The sequence below is a fragment of the Triturus cristatus genome, chromosome 12 (genome assembly GCF_964204655.1).
Source record: "Triturus cristatus chromosome 12, aTriCri1.1, whole genome shotgun sequence".
In the NCBI taxonomy this organism is placed as follows: Eukaryota; Metazoa; Chordata; class Amphibia; order Caudata; family Salamandridae; genus Triturus; species Triturus cristatus.
The window spans coordinates 780761210-780784999 of NC_140595.1; the positions used below are offsets into that span (position 1 = coordinate 780761210).

General features: G+C 47.3%; 1 protein-coding gene across 1 annotated transcript in view; it reads right to left on the reverse strand.

Moving 5' to 3' along the window:
• Positions 1–20884, reverse strand: part of PLOD3 (procollagen-lysine,2-oxoglutarate 5-dioxygenase 3) — a 361546-nt gene extending 340662 nt beyond the window's left edge. The window contains exon 1 of the mRNA XM_085639312.1: positions 20692–20884. Coding sequence (XP_085495438.1) covers positions 20692–20788 — 97 coding nt within the window. The 5' untranslated portion in view covers positions 20789–20884. The remainder of the gene's footprint in view (positions 1–20691) is intronic.
• Positions 20885–23790: the final 2906 nt, after the last annotated feature.

Below are 23790 nucleotides of genomic sequence, written 5' to 3' on the forward strand. Positions count from 1 at the left end.
AGTGGACAGAGAGGGTAGGGCAATTCTCGTATTGCTAGATCTGACAGCAGCTTTTGACACCGTGAACCACACAGTGTTAATACAGAGACTTCAGTAGGTTGGTATTGAGGGCCCAGCTCTGTCCCTTCTCTCATCGTTTTTGGAGGGCAGGGAGCAGAGCCTATATTGGGACGGCTTTCAGTCCGACAGTTTCCATCTTCCCTGTAGGGTTCCACAGGGATCAGCGTTGTCACCCACGCTGTTTAACATCTACGTCACCCCCTTGGCCAGACTCATCAGGAAGCATGGTTTTGCCCTAGTGTCCTATGCGGATGATCCCCAGCTTATAATCTCGACGGCCAATCAGTCAGATGACACAGCCATTAGATTCCACACGTGTCTTCTGGAAATCATGACCGGGATGAACCATAGCTTCCTGAAGATCAATACAGACAAAACAGAGATCATTGAGTTTTTGTCAGGGGCAATCCCTGTGGAACGACTCCTGATGGCCCCTGAAGGCTGGTGAATGCCCCTGCCCTGTGTCCAAGGTGAGAATCCTTGGTGTTATGTTTGACAGTCAGCTAAATTTCTCGGCCCAGTTGAATAGCCTTACCTCTTCATGTTTTTCCTAATAAAGACCTTGAGAAAGATCTTTCCTTTTATTGCGCAGGAACTACAAAAGGCAGTTGTGGTGGCTCTTCTGCTGTCCAAGCTTGACTATTGTAATGCCCTGCTATTGGGGATTAACAAAGCCCAGCTGAGTAGGCTACAGTCATTGCAGAATGCCGCCGCAAGATTGCTTCTGAATATTCCTAGAGGCCAATCCACCTGGGCGGGAAGGTGAGCACTACACTGGCTTCCTGTACAACAACGTGTGGAATTTAAGGCATTATGCCTGGTCCACAAAGCTTTTTTTGGGGGAGGAGCTAAGGACATTAAAAAAATGTTGATCCCCTACATTCCCGGTCGTGCCCTGAGATCTAGTACTTTGGGCCTTCTTCAGGTGAATAGGGCTAGGAGAGTCAGATGGGGTGGAAGAACCTTCTCAAACTGTGCTGCAAAGCTTTGGAATAAGCTGCCCACTTCCATGAGATGTTTGCCAAATCATCAATCCTTTAGGAAGTTCCTGAAGACTTGGCTGTTTGCTTCAATGTAGCCCCTGCAATAAGACTTCACCACTTCCACCCTCACCAGCGCCAAGACGCTACAGCAATCGAGCGCTTTAAAAAGCTATATCCTATCCTATATCCTATCCTTAATGGAAGGCTTCAGACAGCTGTAGAGACTCTGCGTCCTGTTACTCCTTCAGCCCCTGGGAGGGCAAGCAGGTAAACGACGTGGGTGTAGAGAGCGAGGGGCTACAGCTTGTGCAGGGCGTGGGAGGCAGATTGCCTTCTTTTTCAGAACAAGCATTGGCCACGCGGCCGTAAAAGTAACGGCCGCATGGCCGTGAAAGCGAGAGTGATCGCGATCGCAGTGAAAGCGATCGCGATAATAGGGCTCTGTGGTAAGCACGCGAGTGGTGCGCGCGCAGCAGTGATCGTGCTGGAAGGGAGGCATACGACGGCTGCGTGCGTGCAAGCTCGCATGAACGCAAGCTTTAGGCCAGCGAGGTCTGGCAGCACTTTTAAAACACCAATACTAAATGTCTCGCAGAGCAGCACATGTGCGGGCTCAGGCGAGACCTAAAAAGGGGGCAGTGTGTGATGATGGCATGTTAAAGTATGTCCCAGTGCCTCAGTGTAATCAAGGGGTTGAAGTATGTCCCGGTGCCGGAGTGTACTTAATGGGTTTAAGTATGTAATGGTGCCGCAGTGTATCCAGTGGGTTGAAGTATGTACCGGTGTTAACAGTATGTACTGGTGCCGCAGTGTAATCAAGGGACTGACATATGTCCTGGTGTCGCAGTGTAATTAAAGGGGTTGAAGTACGTCACCATGCCGCAGTGTAATCAAGGGGTTGATGTATGTCCGGTGCCGCAGTGTAATCAATGTGTTGAAGTATGTAATGGTAATGCAGTATAATCGATTAGTTGAATTTGTACTGGTGATGCAGTGTAATTAAGGAGTTGCAGTTTGTACTGGTGCCACAGTGTAATAAAGGGGTTGCAGTTTGTACTGGTGCCACAGTGTAATGGAGGGGTTGCAGTTTGTACTGGTGCCGCAGTGTAATCAATGCGCTGAAGTATGTACTGGAGCAGCAGTGTAATCAATGCGTTGAAGTATGTACTGGAGCAGCAGTGTAATCAATGCATTGAAGTATGTAATGGTGCTGCAGTGTAATCAATGCGTTGAGGTATGTACTGGTGCCGCAGTGTAATCCGTGTATTAGGGTATGTACTGGAGCCGCAGTGTAATCAATGCATTGTTGTATGTACTGGAGCCGCAATGTAATCAATGCATTGAGGTATATACTGGTGCAGCAGTGTAATCAAGGGGTTGAAGTATGTCTCAGTGCCTCAGTGTAATCAAGGGGTTGAAGTATATCCCGGTGCCGGAGTGTAATCAATGGGTTTAAGTATGTAATGGTGCCGCAGTGTATCCTATGGGTTGAAGTATGTACCGGTGTTACAGTATGAACTGGTGCCGCAGTGTAATCAAGGGGTTGAAGGATGTACTGGTGCTGCAGTGTAATCAATGCATTGAAGCATGTAATGGTGCTGCAGTGTAATCAATGTGTTGAGGTATGTACTGGTGCCGCAGTGTAATCCGTGTATTAAGGTATGTACTGGAGCCGCAGTGTAATCAATGCATTGTTGTATGTACTGGAGCCGCAATGTAATCAATGCATTGAGGTATATACTGGTGCAGCAGTGTAATCAAGGGGTTGAAGTATGTCCCAGTGCCCCAGTGTAATCAAGGGGTTGAAGTATATCCCGGTGCCGGAGTGTAATCAATGGGTTTAAGTATGTAATGGTGCCGCAGTGTATCCTATGGGTTGAAGTATGTACCGGTGTTACAGTATGAACTGGTGCCGCAGTGTAATCAAGGGGTTGAAGGATGTACTGGTGCTGCAGTGTAATCAATGCATTGAAGCATGTAATGGTGCTGCAGTATAATCAATGCATTGAAGTATGTACTGGTGCCACAGTGTAATGAAGGGGTTGCAGTTTGTACTGTTGCCACAGTGTAATAAAGGGGTTGCAGTTTGTACTGGTGCCAGTGTAATGAAGGGGTTGTAGTTTGTACTGGTGCCACAGTGTAATGAAGAGGGTGCAATTTGTCCTGGTGCCGCAGTGTAATCAATGCACTGAGGTATGTACCGGTGCCCAAGTGTGATCAATGCATTGAAGTATGTACTGGAGTCGAAGTGTAATCAATGTGTTGAGGTATGTACTTGTGCCACAGTGTAATCAATGCGTTGAAGTATGTAATGGTGCTGCACTGTAATCAATGTATTGAATTATGTACTGGTGCCGCAGTGTAATCAAGGGGTTGAAGGATGTACTGGTGCCGTAGTGTAATCAATGCATTGAAGTATGTAATGGTGCCACAGTGTAATCAATGCGTTTAGGTATGCACTGGTGCCGCAATGTAATCAATGCATTGAAGTATGTACTGGAGCAGCAGTGTAATCAATGCATTGAAGTATGTAATGGTGCTGCAGTGTAATCAATGCGTTGAAGTATGTACTGAAGCAGCAGTGTAATCAAAGCATTGAAGTATGTAATGGTGCTGCAGTGTAATCAATGCGTTGAGGTATGTACTGGTGCCGCAGTGTAATCAGTGTATTAAGGTATGTACTGGAGCCGCAGTGTAATCAATGCATTGTTGTATTTACTGGAGCCGCAATGTAATCAATGCATTGAGGTATATACTGGTGCCACAGTGTAATCAAGGGGTTGAAGTATGTCCCGGTGCCGCAGTGTAATCAAGAGAGTGATATATGTCCGGTACTGCAGTGTAATCAATGGGTTGAAGTATGTATTGGAGCCGCAATGTAATCAATGCATTGAGGTATATACTGGTGCCGCAGTGTAATCAAGGGGTTGAAGTATGTCCTAGTGCCTCAGTGTAATCAAGGGGTTGAAGTATGTCCCGGTGCCGGAGTGTAACCATTTGGTTTAAGTATGTACTGGTGCCGCAGTGTAATCAAGGGGTTGAAGGATGTACTGGTGCCGCAGTATAATCAATGCGTTGAAGTATGTACTGGTGCCACAGTTTAATGAAGGGGTTGCAGTTTGTACTGTTGCCGCAGTGTAATAAAGGGGTTGCAGTTTGGACTGGTGCCAGTGTAATGAAGGGGTTGCAGTTTGTACTGGTGCCGCAGAGTAATCAATGCACTGAAGTATGTACCGGTGCCCAAGTGTGATCAATGCATTGAAGTATGTACTGGAGCCGAAGTGTAATCAATGTGTTGAGGTATGTACTGGTGCCACAGTGTAATCAATGCGTTGAAGTATGTAATGGTGCCGCAGTGTAATCAAGGGGTTGAAGGATGTACTGGTGCCTTAGTTTAATCAATGCATTGAAGTATGTAATGGTGCCACAGTGTAATCAATGCGTTGAAGTATGTAATGGTGCTGCAGTGTAAACAATGCATTGATGTATGTACTGGTGCTGCAGTGTAATCAATGCATTGAAGTATGTAATGGTGCCACAGTGTAATCAAGGGGTTGAAGGATGTACTGGTGCCGTAGTTTAATCAATGCATTGAAGTATGTAATGGTGCCACAGTGTAATCAATGCGTTGAAGTATGTAATGGTGCTGCAGTTTAAACAATGCATTGATGTATGTACTGGTGCTGCAGTGTAATCAATGCATTGAAGTATGTACTGGTGCTGCAGTGTAATCAATGCATTGAAGTATGTACTGGTGCCGTAGTGTATCAATGCATTGAAGTATGTAATGGTGCTGCAGTGTAATCAATGCATTGAAGGAATGGTGCTGCAGTGTAATCAATGCATTGAAGTATGTAATGGTGCTGCAGTGTAATCAAGGAGTTGAAGTATGTAATGTTTATGAGAAGTTGGCCTGGTATATGCTGTACACTAGTTATAGTGGGCACCTTGGACCAGTCCAAATGACCCTTATTGATGATTAGGTTAAAGACAACCTTTATTGAAATCTATCCTAGTGGTAGCTATGGAGAGCAGCCTTCAGGCTAAGTCTCGAAGGAATGTAAACCAGCTTGGTTTACCAGATTATAACCTCCTGAATGACCAAATGAAAGGCGAACCACACCAGGTATATATAAAATATATGTATTTATTATTAAACACTCTCTACTAACCTCTTTATGAGATTAGAGAACAAGATACACAATATTAAAGCACTAGAACGACAGTAAATAGCACAATACACAGTGGGCTCCAGGGGGAGACCAAACCATATACTGAGAAAGTGGTGCAACAACCTCAACTTGACTAGACACAGTGCCTAGAGCACGTAGAATCGCTGGGACCCCAAGGAACCACCCAAGGTAGAGACACAGGGGACCCACGGAGGACACGTGCAGTGTGAGAACACAGGCGCGAGCTCCGTACAACTATGGGAAAGTCGCGGTTGGAATTTTAAAGATTAAGGACACTTAGGAGAGGACTTCAAGCAAACCCTTTGGAACACAGAAGGTTCTGAGGCCAGCACCCTTGAGAGTTCCGAGGTACCCGTGTTACCTATCCCAGGAGAGCAGGGTGCGTAGGGGTCAAGTGGTGTCGGAAACGCTCGTTGATTTCAATGGCGTGATGCGAAGAAGTGCTGCTGCCGGGAAGATGAGAAGTGTCCAGTGTGATGCAAGCCTGGATCAGAGCTGAGACGAACCTGAAAGCAGAGAAGACAGAGTCTGGGTCACTTCACAGTGACCAGGGGCACAACATATGAATGCCCACCGATGTCGGGTGTTTCAGGTGAGAAGAGGTGAAGCTTGACTCTGCAGCCACGGGGACCATGAGACTTCGACGACGACCAAAGTCTGCAGGTGAGCTGTCCCACGAAGGATGTTGAGTGCTGCGGGGTCAGTGTCCGGATTGAACACCAACAAGCCTTGGCAACTGCAACCCACACGGTCAGAGAAAAGATGCTTCGGTGAGGACTAGCTTCGGTCCAGCAAGTTCCTGGGGACTCCAGGAGCGATGGAGTCAGGGGACGTCTGGAGCAACCAGGAAAGCCCACTGAAAGTTAAAGTTCCCTTCTCAGGGACCCACAGGTCGACAGACCAGGGATCGCGAAGGGACCTCGAGCTGAATCACAAAATACCAGCCCACGGAACACTCGTGGAGTGTAGGCCGGAAATCTTCAGTGGAAATACTGCTCGGGTCTGGACTACAAGTAGCCCAAAGCACAGCCTCAGGGGTCGCCAAAAAGCATATGCTGCTGCAAATGTACACGGTGCCCAGGGGTTCGGGTTGCAAGGTCCCCACGAGTGATGCGAGTCTCAGAATTGCTGAGAGCACAGATCAACCTCAGAGACCACGGGAACCCACCTTCTGTGTTGCAGAAATCTTCAGTGTCCTTCAGGAGCTGCGTAGAGGCATACCGGTCAGATGCGCTTCAGGTGCCTGTCTTGCAGGGGAGTAACTCCTTTACTCCAAGGGAGATTCTTCAGTCATTCTAGTGTAGTGTAGATAGTCGAAGTATTTGGTTTCTGTAGCAGCTGTAGCAGAGTTTCGCCCAGGTAAATCCAAAGTTATGTAGTCAGGGGTTCCTACTTTATACCCAAGGAAGGGGTGGGACAAACTCTGGGGACCCACCTAAGGGAGGGTCAGGACAAAGGGGTGGCTACACCCATGTCCTTTGTCCAGTTTCACGTCAGAGCAGGAGCTGGCCTCTGCACAGGAACACCAAATGTGACCCCAGTGCAGATATCAAAGCACTCTCAGAGTGCACCCACCCAGCCCCAATACACTAAAGTCTGGCAGATGGTCACACCTCCCTGTGACAGGAAACCTATTGTCCAGCCTCCCCTGCCGGAGTTTCGTCCAGCAGCAGGAGGGCAGATTTGTGTCTGTGGCTGGCAGCATCCATTATGTGATGCCAGGTTCTGTGAAGCTGGTACCGGGTGTACCGGTGTTGTCATATTTCTCCCTCTAGGAGGGTGGAATCATACCTCCCACACCAGTTACTGGAGTGAAGGTATGATTCCAAGGTGTTTGACACCAAACACGACATGTTTCCATGCAGCCGTTTTAAAGTTAGCATTTACCGTGAGGTTATAATGCACTTAGTATATATGGTTGGCTGCATCACAAACAACCCCGGTATATAGGTTCCAAAGGCTGCAGAGGGGGTCTGCTCATGCAGGTGCACCCTCTCACATAAAACCCAGCACCCTGCCTTCAGGATTGAGAAGGCCTACCATAGGGGTGCCTGATAGGTTTATATGTGCAGGGATATGGAGTAGATATAGTGAACCTATATCTAAGTAAGGGGTGCATGCACCACCTTACACAGGCTGCTGTAGCAGACCTGTGGTGTCATTTTGAATGGTCTCCCAGGGGTGGCATAATACATGCTGCAGCCCCTGAGAGGCCTCTGGGGTACCTGTGCCCTGGGTACATAGTATACCATATAAAAGGGACTGATAAGGGTACCCCAGCATCCAATCTGGAGTGTACCTAAAGTACATGCAATCAATTTAGAGGAGAAAGCAGCTTGGCTGGGGTCCTGGATAGCAGGATCCCAGCCAGTCTAAGTCGAAAACAGTGAATCATCAGAAAAAGTGGGGGTAACTATAAGAAGCAGGTCCTACTCTCCTACACAGGTGCTGCAGTGTAATCAATGCATTGATGTATGTAATGGTGCTGCAGTGTAATCAATGCATTGATATATGTAATGGTGCTGCAGTGTAATCAATGCATTGAAGTATGTAATGGTGCTGCAGTGTAATCAATGCATTGAAGTATGTAATGGTGCTGCAGTGTAATCAATGCGTTGAAGTATTTACTGGTGCCGCAGTGTATCCAGTGGGTTCGAATAGGCACCCATGCCCAGTCATATTCAATGAGTGGGATAGATGGGCTGGGGAAATGTGCGGATATCTCAAGGTATTCAGTAGGAAGGAGGGTGTTACTTGTGCATCAGTCCATTCAATGGGTTGGAGTATGTACTGGTGCCTGAGATTACTCAATGCGGTGAGAATGAACAGCAGAATAAACCAGTACAATTATCTAAATATGGTTATTTAGAATAAATTAAAAGGCTTAGCCTCGTTGAAAACTATCATCTAAGTGCCACTACAGGATTAAAAGTATTTCCAAAAAGACATGCATTAAAGACATCTTGGAAGAGTTAATGGTTGTGGCCACTAAAACAGACTCCGCGATGACATACGGTGTGATGTCTGGATAAACCACGTATGAACTACACACAGCAGATGTGGACTCTGTCGCTGTCCACCACACAACATAGACCATGGTTAGAACTCAATCTAACAGCCATATCAGTGCCTGTCAAGCAAACATATCTGACCTGCCTCACGTCACGTGCCCAATGGGCACAGACACCTTTAAAGCATACCTGCGCAGATGTTGTAACATAACTTGCTTTTGCCTCCATAAGGAGTGGAATCCCAAGGCAAAGCCGCCAGCGTCCCCCGTGTGCCAAGTTTGGAAAAACAAACCACATAATCTTCATTTGTTCAACATTATTATCGCTGGCTTAGTAATATCAGTGACCAATCTCTATCAAATATTCATGCAGAACAACTGGATTGGCGGAGGCACTTTGTTTTTGCTGGAAAAATCAATCATATCAGCAGTTTCCCTATGAGGTTTTGGAGGGGAGAGAGAGAAAGAGAGAGATAGAGAAAGAAAGAGAGAGAGAGAGACTCGGCATTCCGCAGTTAACTCTAAACTGCTCCACTGACTGACTGTGTGATGAGGTTCTGGAGGTAAATGACAAATTAACTCATTGTCCCATGTCTACTGCACACTAATTTATAAACAGTTACAAGCCAATACAAGGAGCTTTGGGCTCTTTTTGATTATAGATTGTTGCTATTGTGGTTTTAATTATTGTGAGTTGTAGTTGATACTTTTTATTAGCTCATCTATACTGTAACATTATATGAAGCATACACAATAAAAATAAGCATTGGCAATGCAATAGGTCTCGCATTTACACAAGTTTAAGCTATTGGCATTGTAAATGACAATGCCTTTTATTTATGTTTTTTTAAACGAAAAAATAAATAAAAGGGATTTTTATTTGCAACGTCAATAGCTCAAACTCGCGTGAAAGCGAGACCTATTGCAATGCAAATGCTTGTTTTTTATAGTTACATCACAATGTAACCAACAGGGGCACAGAATGGACTGTGTGCGTGCTGCACGTCTAATGCAATGTTTGCGGGTTGCAGCTTGTGATCCTTACACTGTTGGGAATACAGACAGTGCAATGTAACCAACAGAGGCACAGAATGGAGTGAGGAAGGAGTGGGTGGTAAGGAAAGAGGGAACCAGGGAACCAGGGTGGATTTAAAGTGTTTTGCGGGTTGCAGCATAATATGTTAACACTGTTTGTAATAGTCACATTACAATGTAACCAACACGGTAGCAGAATAAAGGGAGGAAGGAGTGGGTTTCAGGGAAAGAGTGAGCGGTGGTGGTTTTAAAGTATGTGCGGGAAGCCGGTGTAAGTCACCGCATAAGATACATAAGAATAGGTAGTAAGGGCAAATACACGGGGCAAGAGCGTATAAGTAGATGGGCAGTGTGATGCTGCGGGCTAATGCTGTGCGCAAGATTATTGCGGTACCAGAGAAGATAAATAACTGTGCGCACCAGCAGCAACTTGTAATTGTGAGTGGGAGGGGTCCGACAGGGGAAGGGGAAAAAAAGGAAGTGGCAAACGGTTGTGTGGGTAAAAGCCCTGCAAATTATCGTGGGAGGTAGTGAAAAGTTTTTCAGTGCATATGTGTGGGCTATGGAAAGCATGAAAAGCAAAATTAATGCCTGATGGTTGAAGTAAATGTGGCGCAACCGATTAGCATGTGGGTAGGAGTACTCTGCGGATCCCTGTTTGAAGGAAGTTTTGTGATGGGGAGGTGCGTGCTAAATATGAGGCTCCGAGTTTGTCTTGTACACAAGTTTATAAAGCAGTTTATAAAGCTGTACTAGAGTACAATTGCCTGTAAGTATGCAAATTAATAAAGGGCAAAATGAAATGTGCAGAAGCCAATTAAATGCGGGTAGTGATACTGTGTTGAGGTATGTTTATCCCGGGATAGCGGCTTAAAACTGCTACAGCATTTGTTTATTCCTATATGATCTTTTGATCCGCAGTAGATAATGTCAAAGGAGGGCCAACACGGGGGGGGGGGGAAGGTAAAAAGAAGCGAAGGACGAACTGATTCATGCGGCAAGGCGCTGGCAGATGGTGCGAAAGATAAACTTTAGAAAAAATTGTGTGAAGCAGCCGAACAGGCCTGTCGAGCATGTGTTTAAAGCGACTCTTTATACTCGCGTTGGCGTGTGACTAGCAGCAATTGAGTGGAGGGAGGAGGGACTGGGCCGAAGAGAGCGGCCACGAAAGTTAATTGTGGGAGAGGGGGAGCAGGAGGTGAGCCTGCGAGTGCTGCGAGCGTGCTGGAGAGAGCAGTCTGCTCTTTTTTGAAGCACATTCTCGTGCTTGTTGGCGTGCCCCTGCTCACTTCCGCAAGGTGGATGCCGCCAAAAGCACGAGTATGAGCTTTGAAAAAGAGCAGAATGACGGCTGAAGGTCCTCCTAAGCAGCGCATGCACACTGCATAGGCGAGACCTAAAAAATGACATCTGAAATGTTACAGTGCCTCCGAGTTTTCAATGGCGAGCAAAGCGTTCTGTTGTCCTAGATTACTGAGTGGGCTGAGTATGATGCTGTCTCAGAGTATTAAATGGGACAAAGTATGTACCAGTGCCTGAGAGCATTCAATGTGGCGGAGTACTAATGAGTTCCTTGAAGTATTCAATGAGCCGACTATGTAATGGTGCCTTGTATGTACTGGTGCAGGAGAATATTGAATGGGGCAGAGTGTATACCAGTGTCTGGGAGTATTCACGGAGGAAGAATGTGAACCGGATGCCCCTAGGTACTCAATGGGCAGGAGTATGTGCCAAGACTCAGAATTCAGTAGGTTGAAACATGCCTCAGTTGATCAATGGGGAGAACTACCCAGCAATGTCAGAGAATATTCAATGGGCAGGAGTATGTAACAGTGGCCGAGAGTATTTAATGGAGAGCAGCATGCACCGGCGCCTTCGAGTAGTTAATGTGTTAGAGTATGCACCTCAGAGTATGCAATAGGGCAGATTATGCAACGGTGTCAGAGTACTCAAAGGACTGCACTATGAATGCATGGAGCAGAGTATGTTTGAGTACCTGAAAGTACTCAATAACGAGAAGTATTACCCCTGCCTGAGAGTTTTAAATGGAGTGGAGTATGCATCAGTGCCCGGAGTATTCAATGGGCACACTGGTATCCCTGGGGGCTGAAGGGGGTAAGTATGTGCCGGTACCTGGGAGTACTAAAAGGGCTTGCGTGTGCACCTGTGCACGAGAGTATTTAATGGGGTTTATTCTGTAGCAGTCTTGGGGGGGTATACTCGTCCGAGACAACTGAAAAGACACAAAAACTGATGTTTGCGGGCTTCATGGAGGTCTGCTTGGCAGCAGCTGAAAGGCTGGGGCCAGCTGCTTAAGTGTGTGGGGGCACGGGCGGGGCAATGAGAGCACCAGACACGAGTCCCTGAGGGAGGGACACCTGCCCTCGCGAAGGTGGGGAGAATATAAGCACCGCATGGGTGACGACGGCGGCGGAGTGAGTGTCTGCAGGGAACGGGCCAGGCATTGCCGAAGAACAGCCTCGGACGCAGCCCGCTCTGGGTATTTACCTAGGCAACTCTTGCCTAACTTGTCGTGCCAATGAAGTAATTTGCACTGAATTGAGAAGACTGGTGAAGCCGCCAGGTGTTTACTGCAAATTGTATTTAATGTTTGTGGCACACTTAATCGTGGCAGCTTCTGGCAGCTCGAGAGCGGAAGCGATAGGGTGGGCTCAGAGAAGCCGCATGCTGACAAACGAGATATGGTGTACAAGTTTACTCCTCACACTCGTGGGTCAGGGGTGAGAAGGGTTCAACGTTCCAATAAGGTCCGTTTTAACATGCGTGTGCCGCAATTTTATTTTCCCAACTCTAGTCTCACAACCTGTTTGTTTGGCATTTCGTGAAACCCTCTTGAGGAAAACGCAAGGAATTCTTAAAAGTGGTGTTTAAAGCAGGGACGGCTCCTCCATTAGGGCAGACCAGCGTCGCCCCACTGTTTTATCGCAGTGCGAGAAGCAGAAACATAAAATGGTATTTTAAATACCATTTTATGTTTCGGCTTCTCGCGCTGCGAGAAAGCAGAAGGGTATGCCTGGTTGGGGGCGGGCAGGTGGGCGGGTCAAGGAGGAGTGGCTTGCCCAATGCCTTGTGCCATGACTGTTTGGTCGGCCCACTGGGGCATTTTCTCTATGTAGGCTGCATGCAGCCTACATAGAGAACAGCCTGCATAGAGGAAATGGCCTCCCCATAGGCGCCTGGCTGGGCACTGTCCCCACCAATCACAACGCTGCTATTGCAGCGTTGCGATTGGCTTAAGGGAGGGGAGGGAGACTACCTGCTTCCTGTACCTGCTGGAGGAAGGAGAGCAGCTGGGAAAACGCAGAATCTGGCCGGGAGCTGAGGCGGCGCGGGACTCGGTAAGGTAAGTTTGTTCAAAAAAATTAAATCTCGCGACCCCCTCCACCTGCGAGTCATGCCGGCCGCGACTGCGGAGGAGTCTCCTACAATCCCCTGCATCTTGGCGGATGAGGACGAGTCACATGCAGATGACGACCTCGGGCTTCTACTCAGTGGTAGGAAATCACCTTCCTTAAGAAGGGACGCGACCATGCAATGCTCTACCTCCCAAGAGGAGGGGTTTCAGACAAATCATCATACTGACCGGCAGCCAATGATGGAGAGACTTGGGTGTCAGTACGACGTGATTGGTTCACTCAGTCAGAAGATGAAAATCATACCTTGTAGGTTCCCTCTGTGTTTTCTTGGGTCGAGGCAGTACTTTAAATGGAAAAAATAAGCGCAGGTACTCACCAAAAGGAGTGGTGGGCTGAGGGGTGGAGTGTGGGGTGAGCATAAGGACGGAACTATGTTTTCAACCTTTCCTAGCTTTACATGCAAGAAATCCAAATGCATTGTAAGAAAGTCTGAAGTATCTGTCTAATTGTTATGGCCCTAATAACCATTTATAAAGCATTTACTAATAAGGTTATGTTCAAAACAGTCTCAGAATTTTGCCATCAAAGCTTTGCATGCTGGAATTTTTAGAAACCCTCACTTATAATGAGAAAGGGGAACTACAAGTCCCAGAATGCAAAAGCATTGCCAGTTGAAATCCAGAACTGTCTTAAAGTGTAAGACATTCCATGGAGCATCCTATCGCATTTGGGTTATGCATGGTTTCTCATACAAAACAAGGGGTTTAAATGTACCACACCTGTGTTGCCTTTAAGGTATTTTTTTGTTTGAGGGTAATCATAAAATTGGTGGCAAATGTAGGGATTTCCATTCAAGTAAGAATGATCAATGTAAATTGCTGATGAACTAACATTTTCAGTCATTTAAAACAACAGGCATGCTAAAAAGCTGTACTGCCCTGAAAAATGTGCCCCACAACCTCGCCAATTAGTTTTATGGTGGACTCTCAACTCCTACTGTGCAAGATCAAAGGGTAAACCAAACACCCTGCTGCCGGAAGACTTGCAGAGTAGCACGACAAGATTGCTGTGTCCTGGTGTCAAGAGCTGCTGTTCTGGCACTCCTGTGCGAGCCCAGTATTGCAGAATCAGTGCGGGTCGGGTGAAAAGTGCTGCAGAGGCACGAGAAAATGAGAGGAGCACCACGTGTATCAATAGAAGGCCCCCCATGGCTACTGGTACTCTCCTGTTCCGCGAAGAAGTTCTGGTACTCAAGGGGCGAAAAATTAATAAGTGCCCGTACTCGGTACCGGTGAGAACCTGGCCCATTTAAATCACTGTCTATTGCCTACCATTGGCTTTGTGGTTTGTAATTCATGTTTGCCATTTCCTGGTTTTATTTGTTTTAGGCTGCCCAGCATGTCTTTGTTCAGCCCATGGAGCATTGCCTTTTTACTGTATTTTTCCATGAGTGTTCGTTTTCTGTAAAGAGACCTATACATTTGCTGTGCATTCAAAGACAGGTGAAATGACAGGCTTTGTATACGAGGGAGTTTGATGTTTACTTTCTCAATCTTCAGAGTGAGAGGATTTTGCCCCTTTTTGCATGGTTACCCCCAAACGTTTTGCCAGCTACATGATGCCAACTTGACTGAGTGTGCTCTGGGTCTCTGCCAATACGGGTCCCAGTGTCTGTGTTCTTTCCCAAAATGGTACCTTTGTCCCCTCCATTGGCACACCTCTGGCCCACCTGCAAGTCCTTTGTAAAAGATACCCCCGGTACCAAGGACCGTGTGACCAGAGAGGGCCTCTGAGGAATGCAGCATGTATTATACCAGCCTCAAAGACCTGTCACCTGAACACCCACACACTGCCACTGCATGTTATGGTGCAGACTAAACTGAAGAGCAACATAGCATCTATCCCTGGGTGCCATGCCCCCCAACACTGCCTATGACATGGGTGTGTCACTCCTCTAGCAGGCCTTACAGCCCTAAAGACACGATGCACCATACCACAGGTGAGGGCACAATTGCATGAGCACTATTCCCCTACAGTGTGTGTGTCATTCACTGGCATTTTAAGTGCAGTGAAGCCATTTTGAGTATAGGGGCTGGGAGTTAGTCATTATTAACCCCACAGCCCCAGAATGGCTCCACTTAAAAACGGGGAAGTTTGGTACCAAACTTCTCAGCACATTACACCCACACTGATGCCAGTGTAGGATTTAATGTAAAATGCACTCAGAGGGCATCTGAAAGATGCCCCCTGAAAAATTACCAACCCTGGTGTGGTTCCTGACTGGCTACCAGCCATCTGCCACCACAAGACAGATTTCTGAACCCCTGGGTAGACAGCCTCCACCCTCTGGGTCCTGAAACAAAGCCCATCATGGGTAGAGGTGTCATGCCTCCTCCCCCAGGATGGGAAGAGTCCACGAAGGGGAAGCTCCAAAGGCCTGCCACCTTTGTTAGCTACCCCCAGCCTCTGCTGCTATCAGCAACAGGTCCCCACCGGTTCCGACCCCCACTTTGGGCTGAAGAGTCTGCAGGAAAATCTAGCCAGGAAGTGAGGTGTGCCCACCTTTGCCAACCCCACCCCTCAGGTGGGAGAGGCAAAGTGAAGCACACATCTCAGTCCTCTCCATCTTGATGATCATTAATAGGCCTAGGCCCCCCTCCCACTGGAGGGAGGTATAATAGGGGGTGTAGCCACACCAGGGAAGGGACCCATTGGTGCCGACCGGCACACCCATGTAATGCCCCTAAATCTAATATTTTGGGGCACCCCTGAACCTTACCTCTTCATACTTGATGGCCTAAGAAGAAGAAGGACTGAAGAGCCATGAAGCAGTGGAGAAGACGACGACTGAATTGGCCCCTTTACTACCAGCCTGTCTCCTCCTCCAGCGACCCTAATTCCAGAAATCAGTGCGACCCGCAGACAACAACTTCAAGAACCCCAGAGGACCTGTGCTGTTTTCGACAAAGACTCCAGTCTCCTGTGGGCACCGAATTTGTCCAGCAAAGAAACCAACACAAGTCTCCAGATCCAGCGGATCAGCGACACTGTACCACTCTGCACCCGACGCTCATGGTCAGAGTTCGAGTAAATCACTTAGCCTGAGATGTCTCCCTGTCGATCCTGACCTTGTCCACACCAGTGGCTGACTTTTCCAAGACCCCACCTTGAAGCCTGCAGCCTCTGTTCAGAGGGTCCCCGTGACCCCAGCTAAGGGAACCCGACACCAAAAGGCACCCCTGTATCCTTTGCCCCTGACTTTGGGGAGACCAGCAGACGGTGCCTAGGTGTCCCCCAGCTATCCAACTTACCTGTCTAGCCATTGGTTACCTTCGTCCAGCCTCCTGGTCCAAGCCTGCAGTATTTCTCCCCTACCGACGTTCTCTATTGGGACCCTGATGCCTACTTTGTACCCTGCACCCAGCCGCCTGAGTGCCGCTGGAGATTCGCTTTTGGTGCCTTCACGTGGCCCCCTGTGAGCTTACCTTTGATCCCTGGGTCCTGACCCAGAAACCACAGGTAACCTACCTGTGACCGGTGCTCTTCCGAGTACCCCAGTCTCCATAGCACTACTATGTGCCCAACCTCTCCTTTGACCTCTGCACCCGGCTGCCCCAGTGCCACTGAGCGTGCACACTCTTTACCTACCCGATCCTTGCCCTGCATAAGTGCTAACAGCCCGAGACTGAACTACAAAACAGAGTACTTACCTGTATGTCACTAACCTTGCTTTCCTTCTTAGGAACACATTGAACTGAAACATTACATTGCATTGTCCATCTTTAACATTAATAAACTCTAAAATCTGTAACTGATTGGCATTTACAGAAAGCTTTCGTAAAACTGTGAAGTATTTACTACATTTACAAAGTCATATTGCATTCTTGAAAAGTATTGCTAGTCTTGCAAATCGAAAAATTTACCTGCACTAAGTGATTCTTGGTTCTAGTAAAAAAATAACAAACTAACAACTTTTTATACAAATAATTGGTCTGGAATCAGTCTTTGAGCGTGTGACATCATTTCTTGCCTGAGTGTGTACAACAAATGCTTAACAATACCCTCTGATAAGTCTGACTGCTCAACCACACTACCACAAAAGAGAGTAAGGTATTACCTACTTTAGCCTCTGCTATACCTCTGGGGATCCACTGGACTCTGTGCGCTGGTGTAGTATATACAGAGCCAGCTTCCTGCATCTGACAATATAGGGGGTTGAAAGGAAATACTTTTTCTAGCACACAAAAAAATGTAAATGTCTGTAAATGAACTTCTCAAATATTTCAGAATTAGGAAAGCATAAATAAACCGCATTTTTGTAATTCTTAAGTTTTCTAATAACAAATATTTGAATACGATCAAAACAAAATCAATACACTAGGTGATACCATTTCTACACATTATTGTTTTGCCAATGTTTGTTTTTCCAGTAGACCACAGCAGACACCCTAACGTGCACTCCCCCTCCCTCCAACTCATAAGTCTTCAATGGCTTTTGTTGCAGGCCAAAATTACCTCAAAGATTCTATGCGTCACCAACAAAAGGAGTAGGGCCCAGCTAGCACCTGAAACAACTTTAAACAGTACCAATCGCATCCACTCTGATTAAGCCACCATCCTACAGATCCACAGGAACACAAATAAAAGCAAAGGCGTAAAGTGTTTCTTGGATGGTAATCCACATATCTGGATTAACTTCCTTCATGAGATGTAGGGCAACACTGAAAACCCACCGTTCCCCGTACCACCATTGGCTGAGTTCTGGGATACAGCAAGTAAATCTGCTAATAGGTAAAAGTTTATTATATGTTGAGACAAAGTAAGAACAGGCGTGCCCTTCTACCATAAAGCTTTTAAAAATAAGACCAATATAACCAATACCACATGCACTGCAAATGTAATATTCACATGAAAGTATACGTACCCGCCACATAATCATCGTAACAAGGAGCGAAAGGAAGACCATATAAAATGCATCTTAAAGCTCCACTAACGTTTCTCACAACTATTGATGTTGCTGCTCGTAAAAGGTCATAGAAGAAATTAAATCATGCTGTACGCTATTCCAACAAAATCAGCATGCATTTCCATCTCTGTGGATGGCTCGGCCCACATCTCCCCACTTACCGCTCTGCTAGAGAAATAAGGCCACTGAATGTCTGTCCAGATTGAGAATCCTTGCTGTTGATGAGATTCTCTTGCATCAATGGGGTGTCTGGGAAGCAGGAGATGCAGAAAGGGCCTTCGTGTCTCTGTATGGTGAGGTACTGGGCGCGTGGCTCTGCCACCAGCCCTTCGGCTCTAAAAAATCTACCTGCTGCCCTTCATTTCCATTCCCTGGACCGGTTATCCCTTCCGCTATCAACTGCCCATGCAGCTGCAACAGGATGCACCTCAGCAGGGTTTGGGATGGAAGCAGCTCCTACAACCATTTGCCGAGATGGCAATATTGCGCCAGCAGGTTAATTACCGCCAGTGCAAGCAGTGACGGAGATGCAAGGCAAGAGTGATGGCCTTAGCAGTAGGACCATGCCCAGGTTGGATTGTTACCCCAGTGGTCCAGCCTGTCAGTGGTGCTTGCAGAACTGTGACCCACAGTAGTGGAATGGTGCCTTCAATGATGGGGCAGAAAGGTGACGAAGTAAAGTATGCATTCCATCTTGGTACAGAGGCACGCAGCCACTAACAATGATTGAAACTGAAGATTTCCTCCTGCTAGGATTGTCTGGTAGGAGGGGGGTGAAGTTCACAAACAGCCAAAGTCAGATAGAGGGCATAAAGGACGGGGAGTTTAGAAGTCCTATGGTGTATGTTAAGGAGTAAAACCTTGCTGTGACTTGTGTAAATGCCTGAATAGGGAAAACTGCAAAGACCTCAAGGATGGTGAAGGGGTCTAACGGTTTGTGGTCATGAAGGAGTCCCACTATGCATCACTTGCACAGTCCACATGCAAGAGGACTTCAAGTGACCCTCCCTGGCCAGCATGTCACCTTGGCATGGAGAAGACTGCCAGGTTCAAACAGTGCTGTCTTCTTACAGTACGTAGCTAGCTGTTCTCTCTCCCTATCTGGTGTTTAGCTCGCCCACTCCCTTGGGGTAGCTGGCAGTCTGTTCACTCCATAGGGTGCGAACCTCTTTCGCTCCATGGGGTTCAAACAATGCTTAGATCTTTAGGAGAGCTGTCACCGCTTCTCTTTCCCCATTTGATGCATGGCTCTCTGGCTGCCTACAGTATGTACTGCCTAGAGCCACAGGGTTACAGTGTTTAGCTCCTGGGGTAGCTAGCTGTCAGTTTCTCCCCATTTGGTGCTCCTTAGCTATCTCGCTGCGAAGGGCAGATGGTAGGCGTCATTTGGGATTTCTGTTCCGCCGATTGTATTGTGTATGTTACGCGAAAATCAGAACATTAGACCATTAGCGCAAGGGCACAGTTGGTTCCCTCCTCTCTCATCCCTCCCCAACGTGATGCTTAATTCTCTCACTTCACACGGTGAGATAGAGTGCTTTACTTCCTGGAGTAGCTGCGTGTGCGCTCTCTGGCCCTCACCTCGCAGGGCCGCTGGCTCTCTGCTCTCTCGTCCCTACATTCCATAGCTCTTGAGGGGAGCCAGCGGCCTCCCCTGACTTTATTTCCTTATGAAGTACTTAATTATCTCTCCCCGCCTCTCCCTCGTCCCTCTGTGCTGTGGTGCTCAGCCCTCTCGTTCCCTAGGGCAGCTGGCAGCAACTGCCAACCTCTTTATTTGATTTAGAATTCTGTGACCCCCAGGGGGCAGGAATGTCCAATATAGGCTCAAGCGGTCGGGAAGCATTCAGGTTTTTAGGACAGGCACCGACTGGATAATGGGCATGTATTTGTATAATGTGGTCATGACCTGGGCACTTTCTACGTAAAACGCCGCTGCTGCGGGCTTCACGTAACCCCTCCCCACTTTCACTTTTTGAGACCGAACTTTCCTACTCTTTATTTTCAGAATGCCGGTACCCCCATTCCTCTTTTCATGCAATGCTTAGTTTTGTCCCTGCCTAGAGTCCTATACAATGCCCGACTCTGGGCTAGCTGACCGGCTGCTTTCTTTAGCTCGCTCCATAAGACGTACTTCTCCCTTTCTCTAAACATCATAAACTCCGCCCCTTCTCACATCCTCTGTGTGAGATTTAATTCTCTCCCTCCCAATGCCGTCTGCTCTCTCCAACACTGTTCGCACATAGTTCCTCCACGCCTAGGGCGTCTGCAATCTCCCCCTCCCTCAAGAGAGTGCCCGTCTGTCTGCCCATCTCACTCCATGCCTGGGCTGTCTCTTCGACTCTCAGTCGCATGCATGCAGCAGTCTCGCTCCCTAGACCACCTCCTCTTACATCGCACTTTAAAATGTGTAGGCAGGCAGTGCTTTGTGTGGGCAGGTACTTAGTATCTGCACTTCTTTTATTTGGAAGGGCCAGTACTGGCACCTCTCAGCACTTCTATAGTTTTACTAGGAGTGTACTGGCACTTCCCAGCAGCAAACGTGTTCTCTGGGGCAAGGAGTATCTGCACTTCTACATTTCCATTTCAAGCACTGGGTATGGAGACCCTCCTCATCGGTTTTTCTCCCAGAGTTACCCTGTGTTCCTCCTTCCATGGACAGCGAGCCCACTTGAGCAGCCACAGACACACTCTGCACAAATATAACTTTGACAGCTTTCAGCACTATGATTAGTGTCTCACACGGCCTGTCGATCATCACCCCATTAAACAGAGCCAGTCACCCCAGCTGCCATTACAGTCACCCCAGCTGACAGTACAAAATCACCCCAGCTGACAGTACAAAATCACCCCAGCTGACAGTACAAAGTCACACCAATGTGCTTTTGTCAGCTGCTCCGAAAAAAACTACCACCTTGGCCAGTCTAAATCTTGAACAGCTACCCCCTTTTGGCAGCCGGTCACTCCCAGTTGATCAGTTAAACCACCCACCTCCTACCCGCTTGGTCAGTCACACACGACAGTCAACTTCCAGGCTGGTCAGACCCCCCCCCCCCCTCTTACTTACCAAGATTCACTGACTCTGGCTCCGGGCCTCCTCCCTTCACGGCTCCCAGCAGCGTCAGCAGGAGGAGAACGGACAGCGACGGGGCAGGTCGTGCCATCACTGCGGGGTTAGGCGTCTCTAAAATCGGGCACTAAAAAGACTAAAATCTGAGGCCTGGGACTACTGGGCAGAGACACGACCCACCCACCGGTCGAGCCTAGCACGCCCCTTCGCCAATAGGAACAAACTTAGCACCGTTTACGCCAATCACACGGGAGAATAGGCGGGCCCAAATAAGATACCACCTACAGGAACCGGCCCACTACTCCTGTTTGCGCAGACACTCGTCCCTGCTCCCCTATAACCAATCAAAACGGAGAGGGCGTGGTAAACGTTTCTCCATCCCTTGCCTATTTGGAGGTCTGAGAAGCCTCTTCTTACTACGTTTTGATCACCCCCTATTCTTACCGAGGCCCAATCCCAACTGTCCAAAATGGATTGCTAGATATAGGAGCCAATTAAAGTTTTTACAGCGACATTCTATAAACATAGACGTAACTGTAGTGCGCAACCCGAGGAATTCCGCTATGTCAACACCATTCACCTCTGGGCAAAGAGGTGGGAGCTATCAACTTCCCCTCACCAATCACTGCACTCGGGTAGGACCAAGGAGGGCTCTTCGACCAATCCGTGGCCTCCGCGGAAAGTTCTTGGTGAGGAAGTTTTGTTGAGTGGGAAACGAGCAAAGCTCGGGGGGATTCTAGAACTTTCCAAAGAGGAGCTGCCACGTCTACAGGCGACAGTTGAGGGGGCGCGAGACCATCGTAAATTCTTCGCCCGGAGGCTTGATTTATGCGGGCCCCCGTCATGGTACCACACCTTCCCTCGGCACAGGAGCTCTGGCTGGGTCCCATTTAGGACCAGATTACGCATATGAGGGTGGTATTATTTAACGACCCCGGTAAATTCCGATTCCTATTCCAACACCGCCAGGAATCGCAATGTATTGTGTGCATGCACATTTTGTTGCCCTCTCCTTATTTATTTACATGTATTTCCTGTGATAAAGTCAGAAGAAAACGTGGGCAATGCGATGTATATCGAGCAAATCGTACTTGCAATAATGAAAGCGCATATTACATTTAATCGGGTCGACCATAGGATTTAAAATAATTCTTTGTGCCCTGTGGTCGGATGGGATAATTTAGTTAGCGCCTCAGATACAATCTGGTGCCCTGGTGTTGGGAGTTTATGAGGTGCGATCATTAGCAGGTGTGATACATTTATTACTACTTGTACTTGGGAGTCCTTGTGTAAACATATAGGCTGGGATTGCAATTCACCGGGACACTCATAATTGATTGCGGCCACAGCAGGACAGTACTTGGTGGGTTTCCGTAGTTGCAATTTGTTGAAATTGTTGAAAAATATCTAGACATATATATTCAAGTAGGGGTTATAAATACTAATAAACATTCGAATTGCTGATTTCTCATTTGAAAGCTGGCGGCCGTACTCGTCACAGTGCTGTTATGAAAGAGGCCAACCATTTAGGTGTCAATTACACCCACCTTGTGCTTTTTACAACCCTTTGGGGCATGTGAAGTAAATGTAATACCCGTGTAAAAGAAGTATAGCCGCGTGAAATAGACACTCGCGCCTTCTATGCGATATGGTTTGCCCCTAGCAAGTACTTTCCTGACGTAGCCGGTGAATGGTTATATTCAGGTATTGTAATTGTATTGTAATTTCATTTATATAGCGCTTACTACCCCTGAAGCACTAGGTATAAAGAAATACACATTGGCAAAGCCAATAGGTCTTGCCTATGCAAGAGCTATTTAGTGTCTTTTAGGCATGTTGTACAGCAGCACGGCTGAAAGAAAAAGAGTGTTACAACGTAGCCAGCGCTAGCCACATCTTAGTGCTTTTTTCATAGCGATATTTTTCCATAACTTTAGCCATGCTGTATAGCAGCCACACTGCTGTAAAAAATGACTAAAAAACATTGACCAAACCAATAGCTGTCACATAGGTGAGACTATTGGCTTTGCCAGTGCTTGTTTTAGCAGTTTATGGACCAGTAAGTAAAAATTCTAGTCAACTTACTAAGCGACGGGGAGCGAGACTGGGCAAGCTTGATGGATGGAGGGGGCAAGCAGTGATGAGGGAGGGAGTGGGAGGACGGGCCAACCAGCAGAGCAGGAGGGGGTTGGTGGACCAGGGCAAGCAGGAACAGGAAATTGCCAGAAAAATCTGAGTTGTGTTGACAGTTTTATATAAAAATAAGAATTCTAGTCAACTTATTAAATCAGCAGCGACTGGGGGGTGAGAAGGGGCAAGAAAGGGGGTAAGCAGCGATGAGGGACAGAGTGTGGTCCGGATCGAGCAGGGAAGCAGGAGGGGGACGGGCATGCAAGGAGGGAGGAAAAGCAGAATAAAAGAAGTTAACAGTTTTATATCAAAAATAAAAATTCAAGTCAACTTATTAAACAAGCAGCGAGACTGGGCAAGCAGCGATGAGGGAGGGGGTGTTGGACGGATCAAGCTTTGAAGCGGGTTGGGGATGGGCAAGCAACAACAGGGAATGGGGAGGCAACAATGAAGGGAAGATAAAATAGAAAACAAGCATTTGCAATGCAACAGGTCTCGCATTAGGTTGAGTTAGAGTTCTTGGATTAATAGATTTGTGTTGTTTATTGGTGTTATTTTGAATTAGTTGGTATATAGTACATGAACCTATGCAGGTCAATTGTTGTTGTTTAATATTGTTTATTAGACCTTTTGTCATAGCATATAAACATTTATAGTGAATAGTTTAAACAATTATAGAGATAGGGCATGAGTTTGCCATATATCAACCACAGGCAGAGCGCGTGCATATGGGAAAGGGAACAGAACACGGTACTGTTATGTGTCGAGACAAGAAAAGTGAAGAAAATTAAATACTATGTGGCAAAAAAATAAACACGAAGGACATAATAAAGAAAAAAAGGGAGTGAGCAACCAGGTGCAGGCAAAGGTAGAGCGCGTGCATATGTTTAGGTGGCAGGATAGAGTGCAGGGCAGAGGGAGAAGCAGAAAGGCAGGGCAAAGCAAGAACAGGAGTATAGGTAGGAG